Raw genomic sequence first — 11,055 nt, forward strand, 5'->3', positions numbered from 1 at the left:
GCTTTGTGTATAAGTGAAATATGAATTTAATTGATGATCAAAGTTATTAACATTTTCTCAAGGAATATCATGCAAATTAGGCTCTATTTCCTCAACTTTATTGATGAAGATTGGGTGAGCAGTATTGGAGCTTATAGTTATAGTTAGTTTGCATTGCAACATGATCCTGAATTTGTTTTTGTTGTGAGTGAAGCAGCTCATGTGAAATTGGGCTAATAGGACACATGTGGTCTTCATTTCTTTATTCATTTGGGTCTCGTATGGCACAAACAAAGATTGTAGTAATATAGCAAACAAATAAATGGATAAAATCCACACATTAATTGTAATACCAAACAGGCAGTTACACAAACAGAGATAAGATATGAGTACCTGGGAAACATGAAAGAAGCTGGTACAACAGGCAGATGGTGAGAACCAGGATCTCACACAAGATTGGGCCACTTTCTCACTGATTGAAATTTGTGAATCAGGATGATCCAGATGACTGGTGCGCTTGGGAAAGTGAGGCATGTTGGGAGGAGCGTTGGTAGACTCATTGTTGTCGGCGCTGGTTCTTTGGCAGGACCGCTTGTTTGTTGAAGAGAACTGAGAAGGCTGAGAGTTGTTGGAGTGATGTGACGCAGGGAAGCAGGAAAGTTGGATTGAGAATGACGACGGGGTTTTGTAGCCTACTGTTGATCCTACATAGGGCTTGAGATGGCTAGGGATAGCCAGCGAGGTGCATGTAATTGGTATTATTTAGATGCGAGTCCCAGACATTCATTTTTTTACCATCCCTTTGCAAAAAGAATTGAACCGGTCAAATTGAGAGCGATGATATGGTGAGAAGGTTGGATATGCTCCCAAAGGATTTGGCAGCGGGAGCTGGGGCGTCACCAGTGTCGGCGGCAGCTATGCGGGGAATAGAGACATGAATTAGTAAGATTGTGGCTGTCTCTCAAGAGCTACTAAAAATCTCTTCCACACTGATCCCAATCAGTTGTGGCCTCAGCAATAGTCCAGTCTCAACCAAGGGTTAGACGCAGCGGCAGCAATACCGGCAACAGCTCCGGAGACTTCCCAGTCCACAGCACGGGCAATGTTAACGTACGAGGTTTCTCGGATGGCTTGGGCATTGATCCGGAATTCAATGTTGAAGATTAAGTGTCCTTGAAGAATTGGGTGATGTAGTTGGTAAAGTTACCAGCTGTAATTTCCAAATACATGGTTTCAACAAGCCGCAGTCTGAGGGAGAGAAGTCCGAAGGATACTGACCAGTGAAACAACCGCAAATCGCCTTGGCATCGATGTTTACAGCTAATTTCAGAACAACCCCCTCATGAGATTGAGCAGACTGGGGCGAGCGACTTAACTGCGCAAGCTGTGGTATTTGCATTGTTGGAGCTGAGATCTGAGTGTGTGTGTAGCTGTCCATACAAAATTTAGTCGAGATGGTGATATTACCCAGCCCGACGGCTGGGTCAAAAGTTGCTACGGCTAGATATTGTAATACATATCATTTGGAACGGATGGCTTGGGTCAGCAGGCTTCGGAGTAGAGGAAGAAATCAATGATTTACTCAGAAAATCAGAGTCTACATGACCTGTAATAGGGGTATCAGTGTCCGTCCGTTCTGGTAAATGCTGACATGAAGCAATTTGACAGTCAGTGTCACTTCGAGTAGACACAATGAGGGTCCTTGCAATGGCTCCTAGGGAAACCTGATTTAGGTGTAAGTGTAAAGCAGAATTGGCTACGCAGGGGTCCGCGTGCGTCGAAGGCAGCGGCTGTTAAGGCGACGGGATGACTCATGGAAAAATAGCATGATAGGGCCGCGGCTTGTGGTGCGTGTAGGTGAGGCCAAGTAGCGTGGAGGCGAGAGTATACAGGTGTCTTGTGTCCAAGTTGTTAATAGCTGGCGCGGTCGCTGTGGAATTGGTTACGGTTACGGTGCCACGCCGTGGGTTTTTCGGGATGGAAATGAAAGTTCTGGCCTGAGGAAGTTGAGGGTTTGAGTCGAGCTGTGGTGTAGCCAAGGCGCAAGAGCTTAAAAGGCGGATAGGCTGCTGATTTATGTTTCCCCAGGCAATTTGAGATGCTGCACTTGCAGCTATCAGTTGTCCTCAACCCCTCCGCTGTTGCACGTGCGCAGTCTGAGGGGCAAAGAGTGGGCCCCCCACGGGTCTGCAGCCTTTGCTGCAGGCTGGGCCCTTCACGTCCATCACTTTCGACCCGTGCGCTTGACGCGGGCTGGGTGTTGCGCCTGGGGGCACGGCTTTGCCGATGTTGGAAGGCTGGTTGAGAATTATTTAGAGTGCTTTGTAATTTTTTTTGATTTGCATTGTTTGAGGAAAAGTTAAAATTTTTATATTGTTTTTTTGTACAACAAAACCCTTGATTTTTTTTCTTATTTTGTGTATTTACAGGGGGAACCCTTGATTTTTTTTTTTGAGGATTCTGCCAAAACTGTGTCTTTAATAAACTTGGATGCATGTTCATTAAGATCAATGATATACCACAGGAATGAATCCAGGTTGTCATTTCCACGAGTTACAGCAGATGAATGGGAAGATGCCACCAGAAGAGGCATGGAAACGTGGAACAATAAACCTTATCAGCCAAACACAAAAACCAAAAACCCAGCCCAAAAAAAGGGGAACCCCTTGTTAAATGGACAGGTCCCTCAGACAACCTCAAAAACACCCTCCCAAAAAGATTTGACGTCTCTCATAAGTCATCAGAATTTTCAACCTCAGATGAACACATCTTATTCAGTAGCAGCCCCTCAAACCAACAATTTGTTCAGAATCCTAGTAAATCACAGATAAAGATTAATGCCAGTATTCAAGGGCTCCAAGCTCCCCCCGCGCCACTCATTCACAGTGGGCATGATTCACATTATCCAGGTAGTCAGATGCAGCACAGCCTACTAGGAAACTACTCTCAAAATGCACCACTCCACACTCAAAAAAGAATGGGTGCAAGCATTCCAAATTCTCCTGGTTTTAATGAATCATATTCTCCCCAAACAATTATGCAGCATTATCAAAATGCACCACTCCACACTCAAAAAAGAATGAGCGTTGAAAATTATCCTGGTTTAAATGGATCATATTCCCCCCAATCAATTATGCATATGCAGTGTATCCCTTCAAACTTAGGCACACAGTACAGCCAATCAGAAACTGCTAAGAGAAGAAAAAGCATCTCTGATTCAGTATCTGTGTTGAATCCAATATCCATCAACCATCATTCTTTGTACAATCCATTACGTGGTCCAATCTCCAAGTCCATTGACCCCAGACTATCAGAGGTATTAACACCCAAAACTTTCTCAAATCAGCTAGTTAAAGGAGAGGAAGCAAACCAAGGAAATAATAAAATATTCAATTCCTCAACATCAACACCCAAGACTTTCTCAAGTCATAGAACACTTTCAGACTCTTTTCATTTAGGACCAAAACTTCATCCACCTGATATGAGAGATGACTACATATGGGAAATTCCAACCCCAATCCAGCCGTGGGTGAAACAAATTTTTAATGTTAAAGGAGATGGGCACTGTGGATTCAGGTCTGTAGCATTCCTTTTGGGAAGAGGAGAAGAAGACTATATGAACATATGGCATGAGCTATCAGAAGAGTTGAAGAACAGGAGAGTCTTTTACCAAAAATCCAACCCTTTCTACACTGTTGAAGAACATTTAAAGATTTTGACTGCGCCGTCTCCTGAACCATGTGGAGTGGAATATTGGATGACAATGCCAGGAATGGGAAAAATTATTTCAAATACATATCAGACCCCAGTTTGTTTCTATTTGCCATATGAAAGTACATCATTTTTCCCGGACTTTGTTATACCAAATGACAATCAGCCAATTACATTTGCTTTGATTCCATCAAAGGCACATTTTGTTGCTATCACATTTGTAGATAAGGATCATTTACTAGTCCCAACACCAGCTGGATATGTGGGAGAGACAATTTCAGAAGCACAATTAGCCTGGCGGCAAAAATATCAACACTGTATGGCTAAGCACACCCTAGTGTGCAAAGATGGGGGAGCTTTTGAAAAGACCAACAACACTGTGAAGAAGGAATATGATAGAGTGGTGGCAAAACGTGAAATTTTACATGGTAGAGTGGTAGAACAACGTGAATATTTGAAACAATTGCAGAAAAAGAAATGAATGCAATGCCTGATACAGTAAGCAATCAAGACTGTGTAGTTGATTTCTTAGTTAGTCTTATTGTTTGATCTATAATTATCAAATAGGAGCAGAGTAGCCTAATAAGATAACCAAACAGTTGACAGGTGATTTTATGAAAAAGTATATGCTTGTTTTGAGAAAATATGATGTGAATCTTATAATAACAATGTTTGGAGTCCATCTGCCACATCAGTTCAGAGTGCCTCCTCCCCAGCTTAGAGTTCCTCCTCCCCAGCTTAGAGTGCCTCCTCCCCAGCTTAGAGTGCCTTTGCCACAGCTTAGAGTGCCTCTGCCACAGCTTAAATTTGACCTCAATTGGACACTCACTAGCAGTTTTAGTTCAATATATATAAATATATATATTACTGAGTAGTTGAAATACACGGCGGGGGTGCTTCCTGGCCCGCGCGTTTGTGGAGACAACGGGATCACCGGCTCTGTGAAATCCACGTGGATTTCACTGCACCCCCCGTCGTCTCCACCCTCCCGTGGAAAATGCGTGGAGACGACGGGCTTTCCCGTTGTCTCCACCCTCCTGGGATTTCCACGTCATTCCGATGGGGAAAATGACGAGGATTCCACGGCTGCCCCTGGGATCCTGGTGGAAACTGTCCCCGTGAGTTCCTCGTCATTCTCAACGACAAGGAACCCACGGATGCCCTTGCATTGCCGGTGTTAGGGTTATTTCAGTGATATTGGCTGGGTTGTGTGCGTCTTGAAGACAATCAACGGCTCCCAAGGGAAGCGACGACTTGGCCCCGCCACCCCGCCCTTCCTCACGGCCCCCGGAGGTGGGCACAGCCGGGTGGCTCGCTTCAATGCATTTCATCCGGCGTTGGCGAGGCGCTCAAGAAGGCGCTGCCCGATAGCGACATGGGCGGCCGGACCCAAGGCTTCGTCGCTAACGTGTGTTTCTCTCTCACTCTCTTTTCTCCTGCGCCCCCAAACCACTGATCCACCATCACCCCACCGCCGTGTAGCGGCGGCTCTTGTTGTCCGCCTCAGACGCCTTCGGACGGGTCATGTACTCGTACAAGGACGTCAGCGAGCTGGCTGGCTACACCGCCCGGGTCTCCGAGCTCTTCGACACCATGAAAAGCATCAAGCGAGGCCAGTACGAGAAACACAAAGTCGGCTCCGCCAACACCGACGACTCCCAGCAAAGTCCGTCTTTCCACGACCCTTTCGGCTGACACACACTGACAACTATCCGGGGGGTTTGTCTTGTAGTGCTTCAGCAGCGCTGACAGGTGGTGGAGTCGGAGGACGAGATCATCTTTGATTGGGTGCCGATCATCTCGCCCAACGGAGACGTGCTAGTGAAAAGTCTGAGTTTCCATGTGAAGCCGGGGGTGAGAGAGTTTGTTTGCGGAAAAGTGAGGGATGGGGTAGAGAGAGAAGCTGACACTTGGAATGCTGCAGCAACACCTGTTGATAGTGGGCCCGAACGGGTGCGGGAAGTCGTCGCTGTTCCGGATCCTGGGCGGATTATGGCCGGTGTATGGGGGCGTGGTGACGAAGCCTGCGGCCTCGGAGTTCACCTACATCCCCCAGCGCCCGTACCTCTCCCTGGGCACCCTGCGCGACCAGCTCATCTATCCCGACTCGCGCGCAGACATGGCCGCCCGCGGCGTCTCCGACGACGACCTCCTCCGCATCCTCGCCATCGTCAACTTGGACACCATCGTCCAGCGCGAGGGCGGCTGGGACGTTGTCCGGGAATGGCGAGATGCACTCAGCGGCGGCGATAAGCAGCGGCTCGCCATCTGCAGACTCTACTACCATTCCCACAAGGTACTCCTTCCCTCTATTCCCGATGGCATGGGTTGCTTACTCTGCCCCACTCACATGTTGTTGTTAGTATGCTGTTCTCGACGAATGCACGTCCGCGGTCACGCTCGATGTGGAGAAGATCATGTATGAACACGCCACCTCGCTCGGGATCACTCTGCTGACGGTGTCGCACCGTCCGTCGCTGTGGAAGTACCACAAGTTGGCCCCCTCTTCCCCCTCCCCTCCACCCGCCTCTCCGCTCATCTGTTTTTGCTTGGTAGGTATATCTTGCAGTACGACGGTGAGGGCGGGTAATGCTTCACCCAGCTGGACGCGGAGAAGCAGCTGGCCCTGCAGGAAGGAAAACAGATTGGTTCTGTCCCTACCCCGATGCCAGTCGATGATGGGGGTGTGTGTGCTGTGGACAGGCGTTGGAGCAGAAGCTGTTGGAGGTGCCCAAGCTGATGGCCCGGCTGGAGCAGCTTGAGGAGACCCGGCTCAAGAACCTCGAGGGCCCATTGAGCATAAGAAAAACACACAACTTCCTGTCGATCAGGAATCAACATTGCTTATTGATCCTTTTTTCCTTCAACGAAACTTTCTTTATTTCTTGCTTCTCTTTGTGATTTGTTTTTTTTTTATATATCAATCCCTTTTTTTATGTTTTTACAATGATATGCAATGCAGCTGTGGTACCCTGGTGGTACCACATTCTGCAATATTATCCGTGTTTTTGATCCGCTCTGCCCCCACGGAAAGCTGAGGTGCGTGGGTATCACGGCGAATTCACGGGGAGTCCACGGTTGAAGGACCCGTGATCCACCCGTGGGCCCGACCTTCACGTCGGGATCACAGGGAATCCACGGGGATTCCACGCGGAGCCAAAAGCTGACGTGGAATCCACGGGTGAACCCGTGATTCCCTGGACCAGGAGCCGCTGGTCCGACCTTGCGCGCGGCTACCACGTGGAGTCCTCGTGGATTCCGCGTGATTTCCCCGTGGATGGACTCCCCGGGTGTAGAGACACAAGTAATCTAAGAGCCAGTGTAGAGTATAGAAAGGATAAAAGTGGAAAATAAAAGCTTTGAAACAATTATTTTGAGCGGCGGGGTTTTGGTGTCGGTGGAGGAGGATAGTTGGGTGTTCGGGCCCGCTGTCTGAGGGCGCTGTTTGAATCCCTGACGGCATCCGCATCATCCTTGACTCGGATTGGCCGTTTTTCTGGACCCTGACGAACAGTTTGTATTCAATACCAATTGATATCTTTCCATTGGTCGATCTGGTCAAAGCGGGGGTGGTGATGGTGGCTGGGTCTGCAGGATGACACACACACAAGTCTCGCCTCTCACGGCTCGAAAGGTTCGACGTGGAACCCACGAACGCCATGGAATTGTTCCCATTGGCTCCACCGGGCATCCAAGCAACGGCCGTGGATTCCCCATCTGTGGGAACCACGAGGATGCGCTGTTTTACACAGTTGTTGGCTCCACCGTGATTCTATCACAAGGAGATCCCAGGAGGGTGCAGTTGTTGGCTCCACCGTGATTCTATCACGAGGAGATCCCAGGAGGGTGGAGCCGACTGGATATCACATCGTCACCACCCATTTTTGACGGGGTGGTGATGGCGACGTGGGGCGCAGTGAATTCCACGCGGTTTTCACGGAACCGGTGTCACGCGTCGTATCCACAATCTCGCTCGCCAGGAAGTACCCCCGGCGTGTAGGGCCCTCCGAAGTGGGGGACTTTTTGTGAGATTAGGAAAAACTGAGAGTATTTTGATTTCTTGTTAGAGCATGGACGTGATTAAGGAGGAAGAAACACAAGGCAATTTGAGTGCTCTTACCTAAGAGCAAGGGTAATGGTGCTAGATGGATGTGAGAGAATTACGAGACACAAGTGAAAGTAGTCGAGGATGTGAGGGCAGTCAATGACTTTTGTTAAAGTGGTGGAAGTAAATTTTAAGAGAGTAATAAGCGGCAAGAGAGATAGCAACAAGTAGCTCAAGAATGAAATCAAGAATTAAGGCACACAAGATTGTGTTGAAGTTTTTATGTAAGGATCAAAGTTTTAAAGGTGATCAAGAGTAGAAAGGACGGTAGGAAGATTGTAAGCGCGAGTCTGTTGATGAAAAAGATAAGCAAGGTGCTTGGAGCGGTGAAGCTTGGAAATGAGAAGGATGGGGATTGAGAGTTAGTTTTCTGCGAAGCAATGACTCTCTTTTATAGGCACGAGTCGCTGTACTGACTAGCTCATAGCCCGACCAATTGGGCATCCCTTCTTGCTGAGGCAATCAGGGTTCAGGAAGATTTTGCGCCTCACCTGACCGGAAATGACCTATGAACACTGCATATAGCCAGTGAATGACTGGACTCGCGCATGCATGCGAGGCCAGTCGTCAAGTGAGCATGCGCGCTAAATTTTTCAAACCCCGCTCATTTCGACCCCGCTCCGACCCCGCTCGACTTACACATGTCTTCAAAAATTACAAGTCGCACCATCTCTTGCCACACCGCCCGTCCACTCCAAACCTGGCTTGACACTCCAAGCCCAGCACCAGTCGCGATCCATCCGGCAGTTCGCGACTGAACTCAGACTTGCCAACCTTGCGATCTTCAACCCTTCAACAGCGTACTGCATCCACCGGCGTTTTGTTACGACTCTCGCCGCTTGTGCCTGCTCGTCAATACCGCCGCCTGGAGAACACGTGTCCACAAACTTGATTCATTCGTGCATTGGTATGTCTTACGTCCCCGCCCTTTCTTTACTGATCTCTCAACTAGGACTCTCATTGCTTGTGTCTGCTCATTAAGACCACCACCATCGCCGTTGCCGAGAGAAGACTTGACCAGAAGTCTGATTTGCTCTACTTCAAACGCACCTTTTTTCATTGGTATGTCTTGCTCTTCTCTGCCTCTCTCACCTGCCCCTTCCCCTTCCCCGCCCGCTCCCCCTTTTTTGGTGTGTAACCCCACCCCTCCCTTATTAACCTTTCAATCAACATACCATCCAACTACAGCTCATCCATACCCAACCCGTTGCAGTCTAAAAAATCAAGTTTCTTTCCGGCCGCGAACCCCTCATACCCGCCAGATTTATCAACTCAAACAGTATGCAATCACAATCAGCTCAGTATTATCAAGGACAGCCTGGCCTGCAGCCGGCTCACCTCTCTGACCAAGGAGCCCAACCCAATCAAATCCCATCAGTAGCATATAACCCGCCAACCAATCACCAGGGGAAATATGTTCCCACTCCCCAGGGAGTGCCACACCGTAACTTTTTTCCATAACTGTGCTGGAGCCCTTTAGCAAGTATAGGTTAAAGAATATTGATATAGTTGTGGAAATCAACCAGAAGTGGTCTGGAACTCATCTGGAAAGTCTTCTCATTACACAGAAAAATTTATTCAGAACTGATGCACAACATACCTTGAAGCCATCCAGAAGAGATCAATAAGTACCTCACAATTGAACTTGAACTAATCTGGTAATCCTTTAAAACTAATGTTGAAAATTCCCCCAGAACTCAAGGGAAGCTCAGTTGTAACTCAACTGGAACATATCAAAGATGTTTCCTAGAAGCAGAATTGAAATCATACGGAATTTTGTTTATTGCACCAGTTTACCATGGCATATATTCACTGAAAAGGATGTATTTTTTTCTTGCATTTCAGCAAGCCAGCCATCAATTTTCTCCTAGAAATAGTGAACCTTAATGCTTTTTGATTAAGAGTGCCAACTAAACAATATAATTTTGCTTAAGTACAAATTCTTCATGAAATGCAAGCCATTGTTCATGGCATTGCCACGTGATCAAGTTTTTGATCATTCCATTTTCTTGTTACATGGCCATTGATGCTCAGATTTCTGCATCAATAAACTCTGGTGAAAAAAGTGCCAAAAAGGCCAGATTGAAATTGATTACAGCTCTGAATGGCTTAAATAACGCCCAATCAAACTCCACGGTTAATATTTTGTCTCCAGGATTATAATGGCAGCATAAAATACAGCCAAGGAAGTGGGGGAGTTGTTTGGATTGTTTGTGAATTGTTATTTCATCCTCAATTGCAAAATGCAGTGAAAAATGCTTGTAATGTCTCAAATTGAACAAGGGAGAGAAAGTCACAAAACTCATACATCAGTGAGCAAATTTCATCTCAACTTGAACCAATCCAAAGCTGCTTTACTGTTACAAAAGCTTAAGCACACTACATGAGCACTTTGACTATTTTCAGTGTGCTATGATTCTGTCAGGAAAGAAACTCAACTGGTTACGCATGGACACTTACAATTCCACATTTATCCCAACTGTTTGTTTGTTGCAAATTGAATTCTTCAATTGTTGAAATGCAGTATAACAAATTGATGTAGATCAATGCAATTTTTGGCCCAATCAAGAGGGATACTTGAATTTATTGAATATAGATCACTTCAAGAAATGGGGATGATGAAAATTTTGAAAATTAACAAACATAAACAACAATGTGGGAAAGCATAACTAATTGTAAAAACATTTGGAAAACAACTAGTTCTTTTGTTTCTTGGGAGGAGCGTTTGCATTATCAATTTGATTCTGCAAACCACCAATGTCTAATTTTTTTTTGTATAGGCCATTGATATAGGCAGTAATCGCATGAGCCATCCTTCTGTTTATCTGACAGGAAAATCCAAGCCTGGTATACATGCCAGAGGGCAAACATCCAGGCAGAGTTTGATGGTGATAGTCTTGGGATCTGAATACACAGAGCGTCACACCAAGAGTTTTGTTCAAGTCTATACAGACTTGAAAATCGCGAAACGAGAACTGACCAACCTCCATATCAAACAAATCATCCGCCGAGACTTGAGGATTATCTGGGTTTCTGGGGTTGAAGATCGGAATCCAACCAACAAGTGTCCAGTCGTTCACATCATTGTCGGTGTGCAGAATATTGTAAAAGTCAAACATCGTGAATGTCAGGAAAGAGGAGAAGTTGGCCGATGTGTAGGGTTCGCCATACTCTGTGTGATTCATAGAGGGGTATTGATTGGTGATCAGGAGTTCTCGATTAGCTTCGTATACACCAGGTGCGAAGCTTCTCAATTTGTC

General features: G+C 46.7%; 1 protein-coding gene across 1 annotated transcript; it reads left to right on the forward strand.

Moving 5' to 3' along the window:
* Positions 1-5,065: 5,065 nt before the first annotated feature.
* On the forward strand, positions 5,066-8,776 carry PtA15_12A83 (uncharacterized protein; the record flags this gene model as incomplete). Its single annotated transcript, XM_053162245.1, has 5 exons — positions 5,066-5,098; positions 5,173-5,322; positions 5,443-5,544; positions 5,615-5,986; positions 8,519-8,776. 5 exons carry the CDS (start codon positions 5,066-5,068, stop codon positions 8,774-8,776), a joined length of 915 nt encoding a protein of 304 aa, XP_053025653.1.
* Positions 8,777-11,055: the final 2,279 nt, after the last annotated feature.

This window comes from Puccinia triticina, chromosome 12A, assembly GCF_026914185.1.
Source record: "Puccinia triticina chromosome 12A, complete sequence".
NCBI lineage: Eukaryota > Fungi > Basidiomycota > Pucciniomycetes > Pucciniales > Pucciniaceae > Puccinia > Puccinia triticina.